Source organism: Jaculus jaculus, chromosome 4 (assembly GCF_020740685.1).
Source record: "Jaculus jaculus isolate mJacJac1 chromosome 4, mJacJac1.mat.Y.cur, whole genome shotgun sequence".
In the NCBI taxonomy this organism is placed as follows: domain Eukaryota; kingdom Metazoa; phylum Chordata; class Mammalia; order Rodentia; family Dipodidae; genus Jaculus; species Jaculus jaculus.
Genome location: NC_059105.1, coordinates 366,510 through 391,557, shown reverse-complemented (window position 1 = coordinate 391,557; position 25,048 = coordinate 366,510). Strand labels below are relative to the sequence as shown.

General features: G+C 44.1%; 1 protein-coding gene and 1 pseudogene across 2 annotated transcripts in view; one reads left to right on the top strand and one right to left on the bottom strand.

Annotated features, from left to right (window-relative positions):
• Window positions 1–2,521: 2,521 nt before the first annotated feature.
• Window positions 2,522–3,294, top strand: LOC101615201 (annotated as a pseudogene).
• A 6,344-nt stretch (window positions 3,295–9,638) lies between these two features.
• Thap4 (THAP domain containing 4) overlaps window positions 9,639–25,048 on the bottom strand; it is a 59,939-nt gene continuing 44,529 nt past the window's right edge. For both annotated transcript variants that reach the window (XM_004667807.2, XM_004667808.2), the window contains 3 exons: window positions 22,903–23,012; window positions 21,500–21,603; window positions 9,639–9,920 (listed from right to left, as the gene is read on the bottom strand). In XM_004667807.2, coding sequence (XP_004667864.1) covers window positions 9,801–9,920; window positions 21,500–21,603; window positions 22,903–23,012 — 334 coding nt within the window. In that variant the 3' untranslated portion in view covers window positions 9,639–9,800. The remainder of the gene's footprint in view (window positions 9,921–21,499; window positions 21,604–22,902; window positions 23,013–25,048) is intronic.

Here is a 25,048-nt window from a genome sequence, read left to right as displayed (position 1 = left end):
CTTAGGATGACGCCTCCCCCCAACCTGGGTCCTCCCCTTCACTGCCATAATACAGAAATACTATCCTAATGAAGGAGGTAGGAGCAACAGAGCTTCTTTTAGGCAGTTAAGTTAGGGGCAGGAGCCCAAGGAAAGAACCAGATGTTACTCTGCTGGCTTTGACAGAGCTGGAACTGGCATCTGATCCTGCTTCATCCAAGATGGTTGCCAGTGACACAATCAGCAAGATCTTCCTGCTTCTTCCTCAGCTCAGCCTCTCTCCATCAGCCTCAAGTTCACGAACCAATCAGGTGTCTGCTTACACAGCCGAGTCTGGTGATCAGGCTCACCCTGATTGGATGTCTAATTCATATAAAGGAGGTTGGACCACTTTATCTTTTTGCCCTGGCCTCTGAACATGCATGTACGTCTGGCTTTACCCAATCCAGCTAGTCTGGGTACTTCTTTCAACCTCGATATTTTTCTGTTTGCTTTCTATTTGTGTCATGCTTTGGGGTACCTTCTCACTTTGGTTACATGTTACATTTATCTTTTTGTTGTTTAATTTTTTATTAAGAATATATTTTGTGTGGATACATCATGTCTTGGTATCATCTTTTCTCTCCTTCCTGCCCTTATTCTTCTGGGACCCTCCTTAGTGGGGTTGCTGGTATTCCCCATGGGGTTTTGGGCTATGCATTGTGGGAGCAGTCATTATTAGGGGGAGGTGGTGCCTCTGGGCATGACTTCCCAACCTGTGACTCTTACAGTCTTTTCGCCCCCCACTTCCACAAAATTCCCTGAGCCTTGGTGGGTGTGTTTTGTCTATTTCAGTGATGAGCTCTTAGGAGCCTCTGGATCTCTGCTTTGGTAGGTGTTGAGTATCCTCAGCATCTGTCTCCTTCACCCTGGTTGTTTGTTTGTTTTTGGAGGCAGGGTCTCCCACTAGCTCAGACTAACCTGGAATTTGCTATGTATTGTCAAGGTGTCCTCAAACAGCGATACTTCTTCTGCCTCCTGAGTGCTGGGATTAAAGGTGTGCACTACCATGCCTGGCTCTGTTACATTTATCTTTGATCTCTGAATCTACCACATGGGTATTTCCTCTAAACTCTGGGTCTACCACATATGTAATAACTCCCATGACTTTCTTTACAATTCATTTCTTGTCTGAATTTCCTGGTATCTACTTTGGTGCTTCCCTTCTGTTGTCCTACTTAATCTCTTAGCTTTCTCCTGTGTGGCGTTACATAGCTGATGCTTTTATACTTTGCTCCCACCTGAGTGTGTGTTTCATCTAAGTCTTTTTTTTTTTTTAATATATATATATTTTTTGTTTATTTATTTGAGAGCGACAGACACAGAGAGAAAGACAGAGGGAGAGAGAATGGGCGCACCAGGGCTTCCAGCCTCTGCAAACGAACTGCAGACGCATGCGCCCCCTTGTGCATCCGGCTAACATGGGACCTGGGGAACCGAGCCTCAAACCAGGGTCCTTAGGCTTCACAGGCAAGCACTTAACCGCTAAGCCATCTCTCCAGCCCTCATCTAAGTCTTTTTGCATGGGCTTCCAGATCCTGCCTTTCACGTGTGTGTGGAACTGCTCCAGCCATTTCCTAGATGCCAATTTTCCCTAAATAAACCTCACAAATTATGATTTCTCCCTAAATAAACTCAGTAATTCATAATTTATTCTTCTCAAGTCTGTTTTATCAATTCTTTGTTAAAAATGGAATAAGGACACCAAAATTGGGGTTCACAAGTCTGGGAGACCACTCCCAAACTCCAAAATTCTGCATCAGTAAGCTACTGGGCTTGAAGATTGCTTACATGCATACAGACAGGTAGCTGTCTTCTGTATTCCCGGAGGGCCCTTACCAAGATAGCAAGTCAAGAACAATTCGGGCATGGTGGTGCATGCCTTTAATCCCAGCACTCAGGAGGCCTGAGTAGGAGGATTGCTGTGAGTTTGAGGCCAGCCTAAGACTTCCAGGTCAACCTGGGCTACACCAAGTTCCTACTGTAATAGGGTTTTAAGGGTTAAGGAAAAGTCCTTGAACGCCAAACCCTGAGTTTGTGTCCATTTTTACTTTTTTTTTTCAAGTACCAAAGCGTTTTTACTTTTTTATTTACTGTTTTTTTGAGATAGGGTCTCACCCTAGCTCAGGCTGTCCTGGAATTTACTATGGAGTCTCAAGGTGGCCTCGAACTCACGGTGATCCTCCTACTTCTGCCTCCCAAGTGCTAAGATTAACATCGTGCACCACCATGCCTGGCCAAAGAATTGGATAAATCAGACTGAGTAGGGTAATTTATTCAAAAATATCAGGAGTAGGACGAGTAGGAATGCTTGAGAACTAAGAAAGGGAAAGTGGACACATCCATGTGGTCTAGGCAGAGGGAGAGTAGAGTTTGATAACAAGGGAGAATGGATATACCCATGGGGATTGAGAGACCATGTGGGAGAACAAACATGGGCCCTGGAAACAAAAATGTGAAAAGGGCCTTTCCGTCTGGTGGCAGCCATCAGACGTGAGCCGGCATGGGCGTGTACCAGCACATCCAGGAGCTGTGGAGATGCTGCGGGTCCGCTGCTGGCAGTGCGGCCAGCTCTGGGTGCCGCACCGGGCGCCGCGCCCCACGCGGCCCGACCAGGCGCGCAGGCTGCGCTACGAGGCCAAGCAAGGTTACGTCACGTCCAGGGTCCGTGCGCGCCGTGGTGGTCGCAAGCGCCCGGTGCCCATGGTGCAGCTTACGGCAAGCCTGTAGGTGGTCTCTAGCGCCCGGTCCCCAAGGTGCAGCTTACGGCAAGCCTGTAGGTGGTCTCTAGCGCCCGGTCCCCAAGGTGCAGCTTACGGCAAGCCTGTAGGTGGTCTCTAGCGCCCGGTCCCCCAGGTGCAGCTTACGGCAAGCCTGTAGGTGGTCGCAAACGCCGGGTCCCCAAGGTGCAACTTACGGCAAGCCTGCACACCGCGGTGTCAACCAGCTGAAGTTTGCCCAAGTCTTCAGTCTGTCGCCGAGGAGAGAGCTGGACGTCGCAGTGGGGCTCTGAGATCCTGAATTCTTACTGGGTTGGCGAAGATCCACATACAAATTCTTTGAGGTTATCCTCATTGATCCATTCCATAAAGAAATCCTGACACCCAGTGGATCACCAAGCCAGTCCACAAGCACGGGGAGATGCGTGGGCTGACTTCTGCAGGCCGCAGGAGTCGTGGCCTTGGGAAGGGCCGCAAGTTCCACCAAACTATTGGTGGTTCTCGCTGTGCAGCTTGGAGAAGGCGCAATGCCCTCCAGCTCCACCGCTACTGCTAATAGAAGGGATGTTTGTAAAATCCACACCTAATAATTTAGGACAGTTACGTCGTTTAAAGGTGTTATTTGTCTGTTAAAAGTAGTCTGCAGTTCTTTTCCTGAATGCTTTGTGATATTGTCAAAAGTGCAATAATGTTTGACGACTATAAGTGATGGTGTATCTTGTTTCTCATAAGATAAGCTTGTCTTTGCATTGTCTTATTAGGGAGTTATGTACAGTGTTTGAGACATGCTGTATGGTACAGGTATAAAATAAAAACTTTGAAAGAGTGCTGAAACTAACTAGCCCTGTAGATTTGTTGAGTGCATGGAGAAGAGCTTAGTTGGTATGATGTAACAGTTATTATTTTTGAGGCAGTCTAGCTGTAGCCCAGGCTAACCTGGAATTCACTCTGTCAGGGTTGCCTTAAACTTATGGCGATCTTCCCAAGTGCTGGGATTAAAGGCACGAGCCACCATAACGTTGGATTTTGTTTAGAAATTAATAGGACAAGGGGCAATTTATTTGCAAGCAAAGAAGAAAGAATGGCCTGGGCCTCCAGCCACTGCAAAGGAACTCCAGATTCATGCCCCATTTTGTGCATCTGGCTTTATGTGAGTAGTGGGGAATCAACCCGGGGCCTTAGGCCTTGTAAGCAGGCACCTTAACCACTGAGCCAGCCCAACAATGGGTATTTTTTTTTTCCTTTTTAAAAATTTATTTATTTTTCTTTATTTTGTTTTTCTCAACAGGTATTTTTAAAAGTTGGTTCCAGTGTTTTATCTGTACAATTACTTATGAAGAAAAAGGCTTCTAAATTGCCACTATTTTAAAACATCTGGTAAACTTAAAGGGATTTTTTGTTGTTCCAAAACAATGAAACAAAATTAGCTGAGTCAACAGTGCCATAAAGTTCACATAAAAGGTGAGAAGACTTGATGTTGTGGTTCTCTGAAATATAGAATTCTGGATTTATTGCCCATTTTTTTTTACACCAATTTGTTGACACTAAGAGGATTTGAAAGCTAGGCAAATTATTTCCCTTGAGACTACATGTAGTGCCGGGCGTGGTGGCACGCGCCTTTAATCTCAGCACTCGGGAGGCAGAGGTAGGAGACTCACTGTGAGTTCAAGGCCAGCCTGAGACTCCATAGTGAATTCCAGGTCAGCCTGGGCTAGAGTGAGACCCTACCTCAAAAAACAAAAACAAAACAAAAAAGACCACAAGTAGTGAAGATTCTGCCTGGGAAAGTGGTAAGCCAGTGGTCATTCTTTTGATAATACCTGAGCTTACAGCAAGTCTTAATTGAAGTCCTGTGCTTTTCGAAATAGTGTGCATTATGAAGTCTCTAGTCATTGCAGGAAATGTTTTCTGTCAGGTTGGTCAGTTTGTCTTAGGTCGGTGAATTTAACCCCCTCCCATAAAGCTACTAAGCAGTCTAACCTCAGGTCGTGTCTGCAGTTACTTATCCCTGGTTCAGTTAACCTCACCGCTTAAAGGCCATCCAGTATAGCACCACATGTTTACACTAGGCTACTGCTTGCCAGGGTGAATTTGAATATGGAAGAAATAAAAGTAAATCTCCTTATTGTAGATCTTGGACTTGCTTTCTTAAAAATAGATGGTTTGATTTGAATCTTCCTTCTCATAAGATTACCAGAGAATATTCGTCACAAGTTCATAAAACCTTGAGACCTAAAATTCTTTTCAACAAAGCAAACCATACAGTATTGTGTGTAGAGGTTGTTCAACTAAGGAATAAATGTTTATAAAACAAAAAAATGTGAAAAGGGATTTTTTTTTTCTTTTAAAAAGGCATGCGCTTTCAAAGAAAACAAAAGGCCATAAAAATAGTAACAAAAAAATATTCCTTCTCGCTCTCAGCAGCCAAGCTTACCAACACCTGGATCTAGGCATAGAGGTGTGAGCAGCCAAAAAGAGCTGGAAAGGAAAATTCTTTTCTTTGAGCCCAAGTAAGATATTTGGGGTCAGGGCTCTGGAAGAGGTTGTCACTCTGTGTCAAGTGTGAAAGCCAACTGGTCTGGGTCCACCCACACCTGGGTGGGGTGTATGTTTGAAAGAGATCTGATTGGATAAGATGAGCAGACTCTGAATTCAGTCCTGCAATTGAGGTGAACTGAGGAAGGCAGCTGCTTGTGTTCCAGGAGGCAAACAGAAATCAATTTAAGATTTCTCTTAAGAGCCTTTTCCTAGATTCCTAATAATTACCTGACTAGTTCCCTCTCACTACCTAGAAAAACCACCACCACCACCACCAACAAAAATAATTCCATAGACCAGAGGGTAAAGTTGACAGGTTTATTAGATTATAGATAGTACTTAAGTAAGGAAGACAGCTCATGCCCAAGAGGCAGAAGCAGAATTCCTAGAAATGGAAGAGGCCACCTAGAGCCAGATTGGAGCCTTTTCTAGGTGCTGGATGGGAGCTGCATTGATCAATCCAACAGGTTTCTGGGTGGTGTCTCAGTAATCTAGAAAGGGTGTACAACCTGCTCAGAAGGGGGCAATTGTATCTTCTACAGAGGAACTCAGATCGAGTTCAAGGACAAACATCTAGGAAGGTAATTCTATTCTAAGGACAGGTTCAAGGAAATATTCTTTTAATTTCCAGGGAACTGTCGCTCCTAAACTGCCTCAGGATGTGTGTTTTGAGGGGTGGGAGAGCAGACCTCCATGGCACCTCAGCATCCCCCTGGCAGAGTTGACCTTGTTTATAAGATTTCTGTATATATGGTCTGTGGCCCCTGGGGTACCAGCCCAGGCCCTTACATATCAGCTTTGACCCTCTGGGCTTTCCTCTGAGCTGTGAGGCACTGGCAACCGAATACTGGTAATGACTTTTATTCCCATACAGGAAGTATACCAGGTGAGGATTCTGATATAGTGGCTGTTAAGAAAAAGGTGAAGGTTTCTCCTGGCTTGGTAGTGTGAACCTATAATCCTAGTACTCAGGAGAGGAGGCTGAGGCAAAGGGATCTTGAGTTTAGGGCCAGCCTGGGCTCCATCTAAAAAAATTTGCTGCATAAGAGTTAGGGAGTGTAGCCAGGCATGGTGGCGCATGCCTTTAATCCCAGCACTTGGGAGGCAGAGGTAGAAGGATCACCATGAGTTAAAGGCCACCCTGAGATTACATAGTGAATTCCAGGTCAGCCTGGGCCAGAGTGAGACCCTACCTCAAAAAAATAAAAAAATAAAAAATAAAAAACAAACAAAATTTTTTATAAAAGAGTTAGGGAGTGTAGTCAGTGGCATGGGGTGTTTGTCCAACATGAGGTGGATCCAAAGCACTGCAAAAAGCGAACAGCAAAACAAACAAACACACACACACACACACACACACAAAACAAAACAAAACAAAACAAAACAAAACAGGACTGAGGTGATGGCTTATTGTATTGCAGAATTTTCAGCAAGAAAGCTAAGCGCTCTTTCTGTTGGGCTAGAGGGAAGTTTGTGCTTCAAAAATATCTTCAGTCAAAAATATCTTCAGTTCGGCCGGGTGTGGTGGTGCACGCCTTTAATCCCAGCACTTGGGAGGCAGAGGTAGGAGGACTGCCGTGAGTTCGAGGACACCCTGAGACTGCATAGTGAATTCCAGGTCAGCCTGGGCTAGAGTGAGACCCTACCTTGGAAAAACCAAAAAATAAAAATTAAAAAAAAATATATCTTCAGCACTACACTTCTGTAGTCAGTTTTTTTTTAAAATTATTTATTTATTTGAGAGCGACAGACACAGAGAGAAAGACAGATAGAGGGAGAGAGAGAGAATGGGCGCGCCAGGGCTTCCAGCCTCTGCAAACGAACTCCAGACGCGTGCGTCCCCTTGTGCATCTGGCTAACGTGGGACCTGGGGAACCGAGCCTCGAACCGGGGTCCTTAGGCTTCACAGGCAAGCGCTTAACCGCTAAGCCATCTCTCCAGCCCGTTCTGTAGTCAGTTTTACAGAACTATGTGCCTAAAGATATGCATGGAACAGAGGACAATAAGGTCCTAAAAAACGGGAAGGGAACTGTGTGACCTTAGGTTAACTATTAACTATACACAACTGAATGGGGAGGAAGCCCCAGAGTAGTGATTATCTCTAGAATGGTTGACACAATAGCAGACTGTCAGGGCATATCTCCTTCTGCTAGCTCCCTTATCACTCTTGAAGCTGATCTCAGCAGCATGGGAACAGGAATGAGAAGCAACAGTTTCTTATCTCACAGCATCCAATGGGGAAGAAAAGTATATATCTAATTAGAGTCAGATTTCTAACTTGAAAATGTATACTTATTTTTCTAATTTTTACTCAACTTTATTTGAGAGAGAAAAAGAGGGAGGGAGGGAGGGAGGGAGAGAGGGGGAAGGGAGAAAGAAAGAGTGAGGATGGGCACATCAGGACCTTTAGCTACTGCAAAGGAACTCCAGTCACATGCATCACCTTGTGCATCTGGCTTACATGAGTCCTGGAGAATTGAATCTGGGTCCTTTGATTTTGCAAGCAAGGTCCTTAACCACTAAGCCAACACTCCAGCCCCTTCTTTTATTTATTTTTTATTTTTTTGGTTTTTCAAGGTAGGGTCTCAGTTGAGCTCAGGCACTAGTCTAGGATTCTAGAAACAACACCTATTATGGTAATTCCTAGGCCAGTCTGTACCTAGATGGAAGGAGACAGCTCCTCCTTCACAAGCTAACACCTGGGAAACCTAGACAGAAATAAAAAGCCTACCTTATAAAGATTCAGACAACAAGACTCCAGCCTAATTTCCCATCTCCATTTGAAATGGACAGCCAATCCATGTAGCATGGTACCCACAATATACTCACAACAGGGTACTTCCTATTTCCCCAGAAGATTTTAAAACCCATCTTTTCCTATTTCCTTTTACTCTCTCAGTCCTGCCAACATCCTGATTATCATTAAATAAATACCATGAGCCCCAAAAGAAAATTGTTAGGTCAGGACAGGCTCCCAAAAATGAAGTCACCGAGGATAGCAGGATGGCAACATAGACTTATCCACATTCAAGAAACTGCTCAGTTTCTTGCCTAACAATGCCCCATCCCCAGGTCATGATTTCCTGCCCCCTTATCTTGTAAGTCAGCTGGTCACTTTTCTGATGTCACACCCTGGCTATCTTAGATCTCCCCTAAAGAAACCTTTTTTAAATTCAACTTTTCTCTTCCTCACCTTCCCCCAACTGAAGAGCCCTATAAAGCCCAGTATCTGAAATCTCAGGTTGGCTGTGCTCTGCTCTTGAGAATCAGTCTTGCCAGCTGGTGTTTTTCCCAAATGAAAGCTTTCATCTTTGCCTCAGAGTGGTGTGTGTGGTCTTGGTCACTCCCGAACCTTACAAAAATATCTTCTTGGTTTTCTAAATTCCAAACCTCACATGGTTCAGTGGGTAAAGTACTTGTAAACATGAGGGCCTGTGTTCCCAGCACCCATATAAGAGTTGGGTATGGTGGTACACACCTGTAATCCCAATGCTGGGGAGGTGGAGACAGGGAATCCCTGAGGCTCTCTAGGTAGCTAATATTGCCCCAAGTTCAGTGAGAAATCCTGTCTCAAAGCATAAGATGGAGCATAAGTGAGAATGATACCTGATGACAACCTCTAGCCTCCACACACACTTGCATGTGCACCCACACACTTTGAACACACACACAAAGGCAAAAATAAAACTTGCAGGAAGGAGGAAGAAGGTTAGGAGGAGGGGAAAAGGAAGAGATAAGAGTTAGAAATAAAAACACAGAGGGCAGAGGGTAGGTACTTTTTTTTTTTTTTTTGGTTTTTCGAGGCTGAGTCTCACTCTAGTCCAGGCTGACCTGGAACTCACTATGTAGTCTCATGGTTGCCTCAAACTCATGTTGATCCACCTACCTCTGCCTCCCAAGTGCTGGGATTAAAGGCATGCACGACCATGCCCGGCTGAGATATTTTCTTTTTTATGTTTTTTTTAGATTATTTATTTTTATTTATTTAAGAACAAGAGAGAGAAGGGAGGGAGGGAGGGAGGGAGGGAGAGAGAGGGAGGGAGGGAAAGAGAGAGAGAGAGAATGGGCGCATCAGGGCCTCCAGCCACTGCAAACGAACTCCAGATGCATGCGCCAATTTGTGCATCTGGCTTACATGGGTCCTGGGGAATTGAGCCTCAAAACAAGGTCCTTAGGCTTCACAGGCAAGTGCTTAACTGCTAAGCCATCTTTCCAGCCCCCTGAGATACTTCCTTAGTATCTTAGGGAAAAAGATGGAAAACAAACTAATAGCAGCAGATTTAAATATATATATATATATATATATACACATACATATATATATCTACAGTCTACCCAAGAGATATTCAAAATGCTCGTCCATAAAAATAAAGGCCTTTTATTTGGTTTCTCTATGCCATCACAAGAACATCTGGACAACACTCTTGTGCCAGCAGAGCTTGTAGCCACCCTGCGTCATCCACTGAACGGAGGGGCTGGACACAGGAGCCAGGCCTTCCCCACGGCTCCAGGAGCTGCTCCAGGTTATGGGGTCACCTTCTTGTAGGTGATGTGAAGATGCTGGGTCATTGGCTGTGTAGTGGTTGCCATGGAAACTGTCTGTTCAAGTTTGCCTTCAGAATTCAGCCTGAATTTTCTGGTAATCTGAGTGAAGAACAAAACAAATTAATTAGTTTTATCCTTTTCAGAAAATTCAGCAAAAGCTGGGCATGGTAATGCATGCCTATAATCCTGGCACTCATGAGGCCAGGCACATAAACAAGAGAGGACTGGTCCATATTTAAGATCAGCCTGGTTACATAATAAGTTCTAGGCCAGCCTAGGTTATATAGTAAGACCCTGACTCACAAAAACACAAAAGCCCACAAAACAAACAAACAAACAAAACCAATGGGGCGAGATTGCACAGTGACTAAGGGTGCTTGTTTGCAAAGTTTGACTGTCTGGGTTCAGTTCCTCAGTACCCCACTTTAAGCCGGATGTACAGAGTAGCACATGAGTTTGGAGTTCATTTGCAATGAATAGTAGGAGGTCCTGGAGTGCCCATTCTCTGTGACTCTCTCCTCCTTTCTCTCTCTCTCTCTCAAATAAATAAACTAACTGTGCATGTGCGCACGTGCACACATACACATGCACTCAAAACAATAACAACAAAAGATTCAACAAACACTGGTGCACTCACCTGGGCCAGTCACTGGTCACAGGCGTGTGAGCAGCATTAAGACTCTGAGCCTGGAAAGATGACTCAACGGTTGGTTATAAAGCCTGGCAGTCTGGGTTTGATTCCCCAGTACCCATGTAAAGCCAGATGCACAAAGTGGTGCATGTGATTGGAATTTGTCTGCAGTGGCAGAGGCCCTAGAATGTCCATACTTTCACTCTCAATCTCTCTCTCAAAGAAGAAAAAGGTTTTTTTTTTCTTTCCTTCCCCCCCCCCTTTTTTTTTTTTTTTTGCCAGGTATGGTGACACATACTTTTATGAGACAGAGAATGAGAGAGAGAGGAGATAGTGAGAATTTGCACACCAGGGCCTCCAGCCCCTACAATCGAACTCCAGATGCGTGTGCCACCTTGTACGCATGTGCAACCTTGTGTGCTTGTGTCACTTGGTACATCTGGCTTATGTGGGACTTGGAGAGTTGAACATGGGTCCTTAGGCTTTGCAGGCAAGTGCTTTAACCATTTAAATCATCTCTCCAGCTGGGGATATATATGTGTGTGTGTGTGTGTGTATATATATATACACACACACACACACACATACATACACACATAATAATATAATTATATATATATATATAAAGACTCTAGGCCTAAGCCACCATGACACATGCTAAGATCAATGTGTTCTGGTTGCTGGTCCCTCAGCCACTTTCATCAACCAAAAGGTGATCTCAGCTCAGCTATCTAGATAACTATTTTTTTAAATTTTTATTTATTTATTTTTGTTTTTTCAAGGTAGGGTCTCACACTAGTCCAGGCTGACCTGGAATTCACTCTGTCGTCTCAGGTGGCCTTGAACTCACGGCAATCCTCCTACCTCTGCCTCCCGAGTGCTGGGATTAAAGGTGTGCACCACCACGCCTGGCCAGATAACTATTATTTGGCCTCTACTGAGTAACACTTGATGGTGCTTTACTAGCTATAACCGCCCACTTTTACCAGCTCCACCAATGTCCAATGTGTTCTTGGAGGACTCAAGACCAGCACCTTGGAAGCCACTACTTTATGTTGCTGGTTTGACAAGAATATAAGTAGACATTCACCAATTACATCCTGAATGAGGCAGTCCCCATGTGGGATGCCTGCTGACTCAAGTGTGACTATCTGATGTACTAAAGCAAATCCCTAAGGGGTCTTGTTTCAGTGCTCTAGGAGTATGTGGAAAAGGGCTGTCTCTGACCATAATGATTACTCTGACTCTCTAACTCTCTTGTAGATGAAGACGGAGGATGTGAAAGTCTATTTAGAGGTTGGAGACGTAGTTCAGTTAGTAAAATGCTTGCCTAGCATGCATGCAGCCTTAGGTTTGATCTCTAGCACCACATAAACTGGGTGTGATGGCACACATGCTCTGGAAGTAATCATGGTCATGTTTAGCAACACAGTGAGAAAATGTGAGACCAGCCTAGTATGTGTGAGGCCCTGTTTCAAAAAGTCTGTTTAAAGAAAGAGCTGGGTGTGGTGGCACATGCCTTTAATCTTAGCACTGGGTGGCAGAGGTAGGCGGTTCACTATAAGGGCAGTCAGCCTGACACTACAGAGTGAGTTGCAGGTGGCCTGAGCTGGAGTGAGACCCTACCTCGAAAAAGACAACCAAACAGCACAAAAAAGATATTGAAGGAGAACAGGAGCTTTTACAGGCAGCACTAGAGGGGCAGAAGCCCAAAGAGGTAACAAGGAGATGCCAGTCTGTCTCTCCTTGTTTCTGATCTTTTCTCATTCAAGATGGCTGCCAGCAATAGTTCCCAAAGGAACTTCCTGCTTCCTCCTCAGCTCAGCTTCTCTAGGCCAGCTCTCAGCATCTAAAAGCCAAACAGGTTTCTCTTTACACATCTGAGTCTGGTAACAATGTTCACCCTAATTAGATGGCTAATCTAATGAGAGAGAGTAGGCAGTTAGGGTGACTGGGCCCCTGAAAGTAAAAAGGCAGGCAGGATGGTCTGCACTTGCTAGAATGCTTATCTCTTACCTAGACCTATTTTCCACAAGCAACCTGGGTGCCTCCTGGATGGAAGCTCTTTGATTTAAACATTGTGGTTGGTCAACTTCATCCCCTAGAACTTGACGTCAGAGCTAGCCTCTTCCTGAGATAGCCCCTAGCCCTAACTAACCAGCTGTCCCTCTGTGCCCCTGAGCTGGAAGACAGAGCCCACCACTATAAGGTTATAAATACTTTTGCAAGGGAAGGGCATGCTCTCAGAGCTGCCTGACCAACTGGGAACTTCCAGCTGCTGGTGAGTTTTCCCTCGTTCCCAGGCCCAGTCAGGCTGAGACAAGGGGAGAACCCCCTAGTCCTTACTTTACTCATGGGCTCTTTATCCCCTCCAGCTCCCCACAGGGAAGAAGCTCTTTTAACTTTTTTCTCTTTTTTTTGTTCCACGATTTTCCCAGGTCCTCTATGTGGAATCTCTAGCTATGTGGGTGTCTTTCCTTGTTTCTTTATTTTCCAAAATAAATGTAGTAATTTAATAATTATCCTTCTCAGTCTTGTTTTTTAAAATTTTTTTAAGATTTATTTTTATTTGAGACACACACACACACACACACATACACACACAGAGAGAGAAAGAGAAAGAGGGAGGGAGAGAATGAGCACACCAGGGCCTCTAGCCACTGCAAACAAACTCCAGATATATGCACTGTCTTGTGCATCTGGCTTACATGGGACCTGGAGAATTGAACCTGGATCCTTAGAACCTGGATCCTTAGACTGCACAGATAAGCACCTTAACAATTAAGCCATCTCTCTAGCCCTCAGTCTTATTTTACTTAATTATTTGATTAAAATTAGACAGGAACCTAGGGTTTAGGGATCAAGGAATTTCCTGAACCCTTAGCACTCTGTTACATACATCTACAGAAAGGAGGCTTGACCTCCCTTTTCCCTGTAACCTTACCTGAACACACATTTAAGTCTGTCTCTCCCCTTCCCAGGTATGCCTCTGTGATGAAGATTCTTTCTGTTTTCCCTCTCCCTTCCTAGTTTGGCAAAGATAATTCTCTGGCTTGAGTCAGCTAGCTTTCTCCATGGATTTTAATTTCCCCTAGAATAAACCTCATAATTTATGTTTTATCCCTAAATAAACTTAATAATTCATAGTTTACCCTTGTTTTTTAAAAAATTTTTATTAACAACTTCCATGATTATAAAAAATACCCCATGGTGATACCTTCCTGCCCCCTACTTACCCCTTTGAAACTCCACTCTCCATCATACCCCCTACCCATCTCAATTAGTCTCTCATTTACTTTTGATGTCTTGATGTTTTCCTCCTCTTATGATGGTCTTATACAGGTAGTATCAGGCACTGTTTTGTTTTGTTTTGAGGTAGGGTCTCACTCTAGCCCAGGCTGACCTGGAATTCACTATATAGTCTCAGGGTGGCCTCAAAATCACAACAATCCTCCTACCTCTGCTTCTGGAATGATGGGATTAAAGTTGTGTGCCACCACGCCTGGCTTCATAATTTACCCTTCTCATAGACCATTTTATCAATTTTTTTTTTGCTTAATAGGATAAGGACTCAAAAGTTGGGGCTGATAGGCCTAGGGGACCCCTTTTGAATTTCCAAAACCTGCACCAATACCAGGGAGCTGCCATGTACCTTACTAGGAGACAAGGCCAAACAGACTATAAACAGACTGCCTTCCAGAGGAGACTCAGCCTGGAGTTACCAGCACAGAAGCACAACCTACAGAGGCAAAAGCAACCCTCAGTAACTAAAAATGTAGTCATTCAAATTGAGGTCACAATGACAGAGAAAACAGCAGGTTAGACAAACTTGAAGAAATGGCTACAAAATGCCCAGTAGGAAATATGCAGACTAAAATCCAGAGAGAAAAAGATAGGGATATGTATGAAGGTATGTCTTCTTGACATGTACCAACTGGTGCATTCATGACCCCACAATGGTTACCAATACCTCTACAAGATCAGCACAGTGCTACGCCCATCAAGATTTTGACATGGATGATTGAGAAGGACAAAGGGAATGAGACAACAAAACAGAGGAAGATAGCCCGGGCGTGGTAGCATATGCCTTTAATCCCAGCACTTGGGAGGCAGAGGTAGGAGGATCACGGGGAGTTCAAGGCCACCCTGAGACTACATAGTGAATTCCAGGTCAGCCTGGGCTAGAGTGAGACCCTACTTCGAATAACAAAAAACAAACAAACAAACAAACAAACAAACAAACAAACAAACAGAGGAAGAGGAGGGTCCTCAAGGGATGGGGGTGGGGGAGAGGGGACAAAAGAGAATAATGTGGTGAGAACATGATCAAATTACTGTATGTTCATATATTAAAGTTCTCAGTTAAAAAAAAAAAAAACTGGGCAGGGCGCACACCTTTAATCCCAGCACTTGGGAGGCTGAGGTAAGAGGTTTGCTGTGAGTTCAAGGCCAGCCTAAGACTACATAGTGAATTTCAGGTCAGCCTGGGCTAGACTGAGACCCTATCTTAAAAAATTTTAGGGTATAAGAGATACTGCCAGGCATGGTGGCACACTCCTTTGATCCCAAAATTTGGGAGGCAAAGATATGAGGATCAATGTGAGTTTGAGGCTAGCCTGAGACTACACAGTGAATTCCAGGTCAGCCTGGGCTACAGTCAGACCCTCCCTTGAAAAATAATTTAAAAAAATTATTTATTTGCATGTGTGTGTATATCAGAGCACCAAGGTTTTTTGGCACTGCAAACAAATGTCAGTCTTTGGCTTTATGTAGGTATGCAGGTGGGAACTGAATTTATGTTGGCAGGCTTTGCAAACAAGTGCATTTAACCACTGACCCATCTCTCCAGCCCTGTGAGTTGGTTTATGACAAAAACACCCACATCCTTCACTGGGTCAAGGGCAGTGTTTTCAACAAAGGGTTTTTTTTTTTTTTTTTTTTTCGAGGTAGGGTCTCACTCTAGTCCAGGGTGACCTGGAATTCACTATGGAGTCTCACTCAGGGTGGCCTCGAACTCACGGTGATCCTCCTACCTCTGCCTCCCGATTGCTGGGATTAAAGGTGTGCACCACCACTCCTGGCCAACAAAAGTTTTAAAATGGGCTGTTGGCAGGGGTTAGGACAGAAACCTGGCTACTACCTCCAACCACACAAAGCATTTACTCCAAATATCCAGGCCTTTAAGGACAATGAAAAACAATAAACTTCTTGAAGAAAATACACACAGAGAAAGCACTTGACTATAAAGAAGCATTTAAGAATGGCAAAGGAACCCAAGTTGGGCACACAGACTCACCACACTAAGGAATGACTTGTATGAAGGACAGAAAAAAGCTCACTTTGCAAGAGAGGAACTCCAATAGCAGAAAAAGCAAGATGAGAAGAGTGGTAAGAGCAGCCCTTTAGAAACACAGGTACCACCACTATGAGATAGTGCTTTGTGGCTACCAGGCTGGTGCAAACTGAAAGGCCCACACATGGCAGGGGGTTGGAACACATGCTCTTGCACACTGATGCTGAGTGTGCAGTGGTACAGCCCTCTGGAAGGGACTGGTGCCCACATGATCTAGCAGTTCCTATCCCAGACATCCACCCAAAAGAAGTAAACACACGACCATACAGACTTGTGCACACCAACAAAGGACCCAGAGATGTGACACATCACAGGGTGGGGCCACTCATCATGACCAACACTGAACAAGCACTAGCATGAATAAGTCTCAGAAACATGTGGAGTGAAGAAACTAGTCATACACAAATCTGTGTCTGGCACCATTCATGAGACTTCCAATGTCAGGCCTTTTGCCTGCAGTGGTAGAAGTTAGGTTGATGGCTGAGAGAGCAGTGTGGGCAGTTTGAAGAACACAGGAACTGTTCCTGGGGTGATCAACTTCTTCTTAGTCTTGCCCTGGTAGATCAAACTGCACACTTGGGAATATATGCAATTACTGTAAATTCTACTGAATAGAATTGACAGTTAAAAAGCAAATACAAGGCTGGAGAGATGGCTCAGTCAATAAAATGCTCTCCATGTAAGCATAACTATTTGAATTGGATCCTTAGCACTCATGAAAAACTGGGTGTGGAACCAGGTATGGTGGTGCATGCCTTTAATTTCAGCACTTGGGAGGCAGAGGTAGGAGGATTGCCATGAGTTCAAGGCTACCCTGAGACTACATAGTGAATTCCAGGTCAGCCTGGGCTGCAGCGAGACCCTACCTCCAAAAACTAAAAAACAAAAACAAAACAAAAAAACAAAGAAAACCCCAAAATAAAAAAAAAACACCTCTGTAACTACAGTGCTGAGTAGCTGCCTGGTCTGCTAGTCTAACAAAAAACAGGGCACAAGCTCCAGATTCTGTGAGAGACTCTGTCCCAAGGAAGTATGGCAGAAGAATGATAGAGAGAAACCCGATATCCTTCTCTGGCCTTCACGCCCATGTACATGAGGTATGTGCATCTGTACAAATATATATATACATGTGCACATGCACACACACATACACACACACACACCCACAACTCAGAAGAAGAAGGAAGGAAAGGAAGTAAGAAAGAAAAGAAATAAAGAAAAAGGGTAGCTGGGTATGGTGACACATGCCTTTAATCCCAGCATTTGGGAGGCAGAGGTAGGAGGATCGCCATGATTTCAAGGCCAGTCTGAGACTACATAGTGAATTCCAGCCAGCATAGGATAAAATGAGACCCTACCTCAAAAAAACAAAATAAATAAATAAAAAGGAAAGAAAGGGCTGGAGAAATGGCTCAGTGGTTCAAGCACTTGCCTATAAAGCCTAAGGACCTGAGTTTGATTCACCAGTACATACATAAAGCCAGATACACAAAGTGGCACATGTGTCTGGAACTCATCTTCAGTGGCTAGAGGCCCTGGCATACCCATTCTCCTCTATCTGCCTCTTTCTCTTAAATAAATAATTAATTAAAAAAAGAAAGAAAGAGGGCTGGAGAGGTGGCTCAGTGGTAAAGTGCTTGCTTACAAAGCCTAACAACCCAGGTTCAATTCCACAGTACACATATAAAGCCGGATTACCAAAGTGGTGCATATATCTGAAGTTTGTTTGCAGCAGCTAGAGGCCCTGGTGCGTGCATGCGTGCCTGCCTCCCTCCCTCCCTCTCTCTCTGTGCTTGCAAATAAATAAAAAAATAGAAAAAGAAAATCTGGACACACAATATTAGAATGAAAGTGACAAGGATAGAAGGAAGGAAGGAAGGAAGGAAGGGAGGAAGGGAGGAAGGGAGGAAGGGAGGAAGGAAGGAAGGAAGGGAGGAAGGAAGGGAGGAAGGAAGGGAGGAAGGAAGGGAGGAAGGAAGGGAAGAAGGAAGGGAGGGAAGGCAGTATGTATAGTTTTCCTCTGTAAACTCTGAAAAGCTAGAAAAACTGATACTTGAAAACATGAATTTGGACTAGAGAGATAGCACAGTCCGTACAATGCTTGATTTGTAAGCATGAAGACCTGAGTTTATTTCTAGTACCTACATAAATGCCAGGCATGGTGGTACATACGTGTAACCCTAGTGCTGGAGAAATGGAGACTGGTCTTAAGGCTAGCTAGTCTAGCCTTGCTGGTGAGGTCCAGGCCACTGAGAGAGACTGTCTCAAAAAGAAGTGGACAGTGAACCTGAGGATGATACTGAGGTTGTCCTGTGGCCTCCATATACATGTACACGTGCATTCACATGCACACATGTATGTACATCACACATATCTACAACAGTTTGTGGCCCAGACACACAATCCCCAAGGGCTTTGTCATCCACCAAAGAACAGAAGAAGCTATAAAGCTCCCACTTCAGTCTATGAATAATGCAGATATCAAAATAGATAATGACACCTGAAAAAACTATTTAAGATATCATGATAAGTAGGAGTAATCTCCCAAAAGCAAATGTGACTCAAGATGTTGACAACATTAATAAAATCCACTGCATTAATAGCTTTAAGTGGGGAAACACAGGATCTTCCTTAAGGAGGCAACAAAAAAAATTAATGAGATTTAATCTTTTATTTTATTTATTTATTTTTTGGTTTTGGAGGTAGGGTCTCACTCTAGCCCAGGCTGACCAGAAATTCACTTTATTATGTAGTCTCAGGGTGCCCTTGAACTCATGGTGATCATCCAATCTGCCTCCCAAGTGCTGGGATTTAAAGGTGTGTGCCACTGCTCCTGGCAAGACTCAATCTTGTGTGTGTGTGCATGCCAAAGATTCTAGCTACCAGAAAATTACAAAAGTGTTCCATTTCAATATACACATACAAAATTCAGAAGTTTTAGCTATCATGTTAGATATGCTCTTACTCTCAGCTGAGGCAGAAGTATTGAGCTGCTTGAGTCTAGGGGTTTGAGGCCACCCTAGGAAACACAGTGAGACCTTGTCTCAAAAGAAAAAAAAAAGTAGTTCTACAACTATCAAAAATGAATTAGATGAAGTGACAAAAAAGTTATACTTGCAAAGTAACTGGTAGTTTGAATGTGAATGTATGTTCCCTATAGCCTCAAGGATTAAAAAATTTTTCATTTATTATTTATTTGAGTGAGACAGAGTTGGGTGGGGAAGAGAGAAAGAATGAGCATGTCAGGGCCTCCAGTTGCTGCAAACAAACTCCAGACACATGTGCCACCTTGTGCATCTGTCTTATTATGTGGGTCCTGGGAAACTGAACCATGGTCCTTTGGCTTTGCAGGCAAGAATCTTAACTGCTAAGCCATTTCTCCAGCTCAGGGATTTAAAAAAATTTTTTTTGGTTTATTTTTATTTATTTATTTGAGAGTGATAGACATAGAAAGAGGTAGAGAGAGAGAGAGAGAATGGGCACGCCAGGGCTTCCAGCCACTGCAGACGATTTCCAGATGTGTGTGCCCTCTTGTCTAACCTTAATGTATGATCAGAGCCAGTTTGAGCTCTGGCTGTTGATGTTTGCTGGCTATATTGGTGGGATCTCTCTGCTGTGGATCTATTCTGCCCTGATGGAACTTACCCTGAATCTGTAAGCCTGAAATAAACCCTTTCCTACCATAAGCTGTTTCTGGTTTGGTATTTGTTCTAGCAAAGAGAAAGAAGATGCAACAGTAACAAAAACCATAAAGTAACTAATTTTATTCTAACATGAAATATAATAGCTCAGAGTATAAAAAAGTAAAACTTTTGCCTCTTCTGAAATAATACTGAAATCAATACAGTAGACTACCATGTTGATGCAGCCTGCTATGTCACTTTTCCTAATTTTAATTCATGTATTCAATATAATCCTGATGTCAAATCATTATTACTATTATGTTTTTTGGTACTGGGAATTGAACCTAGGGTTTCATGTATCTCAAATAAGCACTGTACCAGAGCAAACACCGAACCCACTGATGTAAATTTTATAGACCTTGAGAAGGTCAATCGAAAGTTTATCCACATTGGGCATGGTAGCTATTATAGTTACTTTCTTGTTGCTGGGACAAAGCACCCAACCAAAAGCAGCTGATGGGAGGATTTTTTTTTTTTCATTTTTTGGCTTATAGTCTCGAGGGGAAGCTTCATGATGGCAGGAAAAAGATGACAGAGCAAATGGTAGAGGCTGGACATCAATTTTTGCCAGGGCAGGTGGCAGACAGCAGGAAGAGAATGAGCCAGAGTCTATTAAGGGGGAGCTGGCTACAATACCTCTAAATCCACCCCCAACAACATACCTCCTAGCAAGTCTACACCTCCCAAACTGCCACCAGCTAGGACCAAGTGTACAAAACACTTGAGTAATATTTTTTTTCAAGGTAGGGTCTCACTCTGGCCCAAGCTGACCTGGAATTCACTATGTAGTCTCAGGGTGGCCCCGAACTCACAGCAATCCTCCTACCTCTGCCTTCCGAGTACTGGGATTAAAAGTGTGTGCAACCATGCTTGGTGTCAAAACACATGAGTTTATAGGAGATATCTTACCCAAACCACCACAGTGGCACACTTCTGTAATACTATGACTTACAAAGTTGAGGCAGGAGGATGGGAAACTCAAGGTCAGCCTCAACTACATAGAGGGTTTGATGTTAGCCTCCAGCCTAGGTTATATGAAACCCTCTCAGGAAAGTTCATCTAGAGGAGGAAATGCTTAAGAACTTGAGTACAGATGTGATAAAGGAAACATCTTGGGGTGACTGCAGAAAAGCTTTGCAACATGGGCAGTTGGCATTAAAAACCAAATCACAATCTGACATATAATGGCCATATGGAGAACAGTCAAAGCATTACAAAGCTCCTACAAATCAACAACAAATCACAACCTGTAGAAGGCTAGGCAACAACTCTGAGCATTGAGTACATGAATAAGAAATAAGATGGCAACAAGCATAGGAAAGGAGCCCTTTCACTCATAAGGTAGGTTGGAAACATAAATAGGATATCGTTTTTTGTTTATTAAAGTCAAGGAACTGAAGAGTCTGAAGTAAAGGAGAGGGAATGAATGACTCATTCAATGCTAGTGGAAGTTTAACTGTTAAGTAATTTACCAGTAGGTACTATTCCAAATGTACCCAGTAACTTAACTAGGAGAAATGTCCAATGTATTTGAGTATCTGCAAAAATGGACAACACAGGGCTGGGGAAATGGCTTAGTGGTTAAGGCGCATGCCTGCAAAGCCAAAGGATCCATGTTCAATACCCCAAGACCCATGAAAGCCAGATGTACAGGGAGAGCATGCGTCTGGAGTTCGTTTGCAGTGGCTGGAGGCCCTGCCACATCCATTCTCTCTATCAGCCTCTTTTTTTCTCTCTCAAATAAATAAATAGAATATTTTAAAAAATGGACAACACAAAGATAAAGGGATGGTTGTGAGAGAAAAACACCTGATCTGTCCATCAGCAAGAGACAGGCAATTACACTAGGGCTCATCCAACTCTGTGAGGGCAGGGTAAGAAATGAATGAGAGATAATGACAATATGCAGGCCTACAAGAAAAGTGGTCAGACAAAAGCTGTGCTGGGAAGACAGTATGACCACATTGCCCATAGCAAACGCTCTAGAGAGAGAAAGAAAGGCTGGTTTTACCTGTTCCACGTGGGGCTCCTTGGCAAAGGAGATCCTGGCAATGGAGTGGGATGCAATGCATAGCTCTTGCCCATTCACCTCACCCTCCTCTACTTCCACGATGCCTGCAAAGGAGGGACAGTTAGTTTAGCTCTAAGCCACCACTCTGACCATCAGAGGCACTGCACTTCCAGTCTACAGCAGTCCAGGGTCCAGGTATACTGTTTCTCCCTTTTCATCTGCATTCACCCTTGTAGATATTGACAGGGAAACAACTCACAACCTTTTCTCTTTTTGAAAATGGGTCTCATGTTCCCCAGGCTTGACTGGAATTCATGGGCTCAAATAATTCTCCTGCCTCAGTTTCTTGAGTAGTAGGGAGTACAGGCATGCACTACCACACCTGCCTTTTTGTTTTTGCTTTTTTGCTATTGTTGTTGCTGTGTTTTAGAATGATTTTAAAAAATTATTTTTTATTTTAGAGAGAGCGAGTGTGTGAATGTGGGAGAGAATTGGCATCCCAGGGCCTTAGCCACTGAAATCAAACTCCAGACGCTTACACCACCTAGTGGGCATGTGCCACCTTGTGCTTGCCTCACCTTTGTGCATCTGGCTTAAGTGGGATCTGGAGAGTCGAACGTGGGTCCTCAGGCTTTTCAAGCAAGCACCTTAATGGCTAAGCCATCTTTCCAGCCCTGTTGTTTGTTTGAGGCAGGGCCTCATCTTAGTCTAGACTGAACTCATTCTGAAGCCTGGCTTGGCCTCAACTCAGCAATACTCCTACCTCAATCTTCTGAGTACTGAGATTATAGACATGAGCCACTATGTCCAGATGGTCCTTTTTTTTTTTTTTTTTTTTTTTTGGTTACTTCTACAATATCAGGGCAGGTACTCTGTGGAGGGTCACCCCCACCCCATGGATGCCCACTGGATACCAATCCTCCTAATTGCACTTCGCAATGGGCCAGGAATAGCCCTGCTTTGCCCACCCCTATCTTGCCCCATACTGGGAAGCAGGAATTGGGTAGAGACAGACAACACTTCCATGTCCACCAGTGCCCTGAGTAGCTTCATTCCAAGCGGGGCATATCTTCAACAGAAATGAAACATGGTAGGGTCAAGGTCGTGCAGACTGTTGAGTGATTTTTGAGTTATGAGCCTGGCAGACCTCTAAAGAGCTTTTATCCAGTTAGCTAGCACTTGCCAGTTCTTGTCCTTTAGGCAGAATCTATTGTGGTAGCACAGGCAGATGGTGCCATGAAAATAGGACTGAGAATGTACTAGGAGGAAGGTAAGCCATGGCTCACAGTCCATGGGGGACTATATCTCCACTGTTCATACAAGTGTCCATGATGAAGGATAAACTTGATGTTCACCTGAAATGACCAGCCACAACTGGTCCTCTTGTGTAAGGGGTGAGATACCTGAGTTCTGGGCACTGATGAAGGCCACCTTGTTGGTGTCAGGCTTGAGGCGGATGAAACCACACTCTCTGTGCATCGGTTTGTGTGTGTCGGGGTGGAAGGAGTTGAACCTGGATGAGAAGTCAGAGATGTGAAACAGGCACTTGACCTCAGAGAGCACCCACCATTACCATGTTGTATTTTAGCCTTTTCTGTCAGAATAACATAATCTTATTATTACCAGTTGGGGTACAGATTACCTTGGCTTGGTAGCCATGCGTTGCAATTACCTTCTCATTGCTGGTACAAAACACCCATCCAGAAGCAGCTTATGGGAAGAAAGGGTTTATTTGAGGGTTACAGTTTCTATTATTTTTAAAAAATATTCAGTCATTTATTTTATTTTATTTTACTTATTTATTATGAGAGAGAAAGAGGCAGATAAAAAAAGAGAGGGAGAGGGAAAGAACGAGAGAAAGAGAAAGGATAGGCGTGCCAGGACCACTGCAAACTCATGTGCCACCTTGTGCATTTGGCTTTATGTACGTACTGGGGAATTGAAGCCAGGTCCTTAGGCTTTGCAGGCAAGCACCTTTACTGCTGTGCCAGCTCTCCATCTCCCAAGCTTACAGTTTCAAGGGGAAGCTTCATCATGGTAGAGGAAGCTGGTTCACTTTATCATACATCACAGCAGCAGCAGCAGAGAGAAAGAGAGCAGCCAGAGTTCAAGCTAGCTTAGAACACTCCAGATCCATACCTAGTGACATACTTCCTACAAAGCTTTACCTACCAAAGACTACACCAGCTGGAGATTAAGTAGACAGCTGAATCAAAACACCTGAGGTAGGCCAAAGAGATAGCTTAGCAGTTAAGACTCTTGCCTGTAAAGCCTAATGACTAGAGTTCAATTCCCCAGTACCCACATAAAGCCAGATGCACAAAGCGGTGCAAGTGTCTGGAGTTCATTTGCAGTGGCTAGAGGCCTTGGGGCACCCGTTCTCTCTCCCTCTTTCTGCCGGACATGGTGGCACACACCTTTAATCCCAGCACTCAGGAGGCTGAGGTAAGAGGATTTCTGTGAGTTTGAGGTCAGCCTAAGACTACACAGTGAATTCCAGGTCAGCCTGGGCTACAGTGAGACTCTACCTCAAAACACACACACACACACACACACACACACCTGAGGCTACGGAGGACATTTACATTTAAACCACCACACCTTGACAACAAAATAAGCAAAATAATACAATGCTAGCTTGGTCTATGGTATATACTACTGAGTAGAAGGAGGATGTGTGTGCTGTTACAGGACCCTCATCTTGGATTCCAACCATTTTTTTTCTTGCTCCCCTCAATTGCAAATGATCTTGGGACATACTAGAGTGTGTAGGAAGTGGAAAGTTAACTGGAAGGGGGACTCCATGATACAACTTCCACGATGAGGTCAACATCCATAATGAGGTGAGACTTTGTGATGATGCAGCTGTTTTGTGGTCGCTTATCCTCCTGTAAGTCATCTTTTATTCATTATCGGTAAGTAAGCCCAATAAACTCATTGGTTCATCAAGTTGGACTTTGGTGGCATCTTTATTTTGGTCTGTTATTGGTGCCCAATGTGGAGTAAACAGGCATTTGTTCACATCTCTCCAGGAACAAAACTGATGACCAAACAAGGTAGGGCAGAACCAACCCAAAGATGAGTTTGAGAGAGCTTTGGGTTCTTTCTTTGTAGCATGGCATACAACTAAGGATGAGGTTGAGGATGAAGCATCTGTGTGGGTAGTACTGACATGACATTTCTTTTGGTTTTTTGGAGTAGGGTCTCACTGTAGCCCAGGCAGACCTGCAATTCACTATGTAGTCTCAGGGTGACCTCAAACTCAGTGATCCTTCTACCTCTGCCTCCCAAGTGCTGGGACTAAAGGCATGCGCCACCATGTCCAGGCCCAACATGGCATTCTAACCCCCTATGGTATGTGGTGGTGTACCTTCCTGCTACAGCATGGGACTTGCAAATGGATAGTAAGTTATGCAACTAAATCTGGGTCATCTGGAGGTGATCAATGGGGGTTTGAGGAGTCTTCCTTGATGAGTGTGATCCAGTATGGAGAATGCACTGCAGTCTGAGAAAGTAGTAGCACATATAGGATGAGACTGCTGGCAAGCC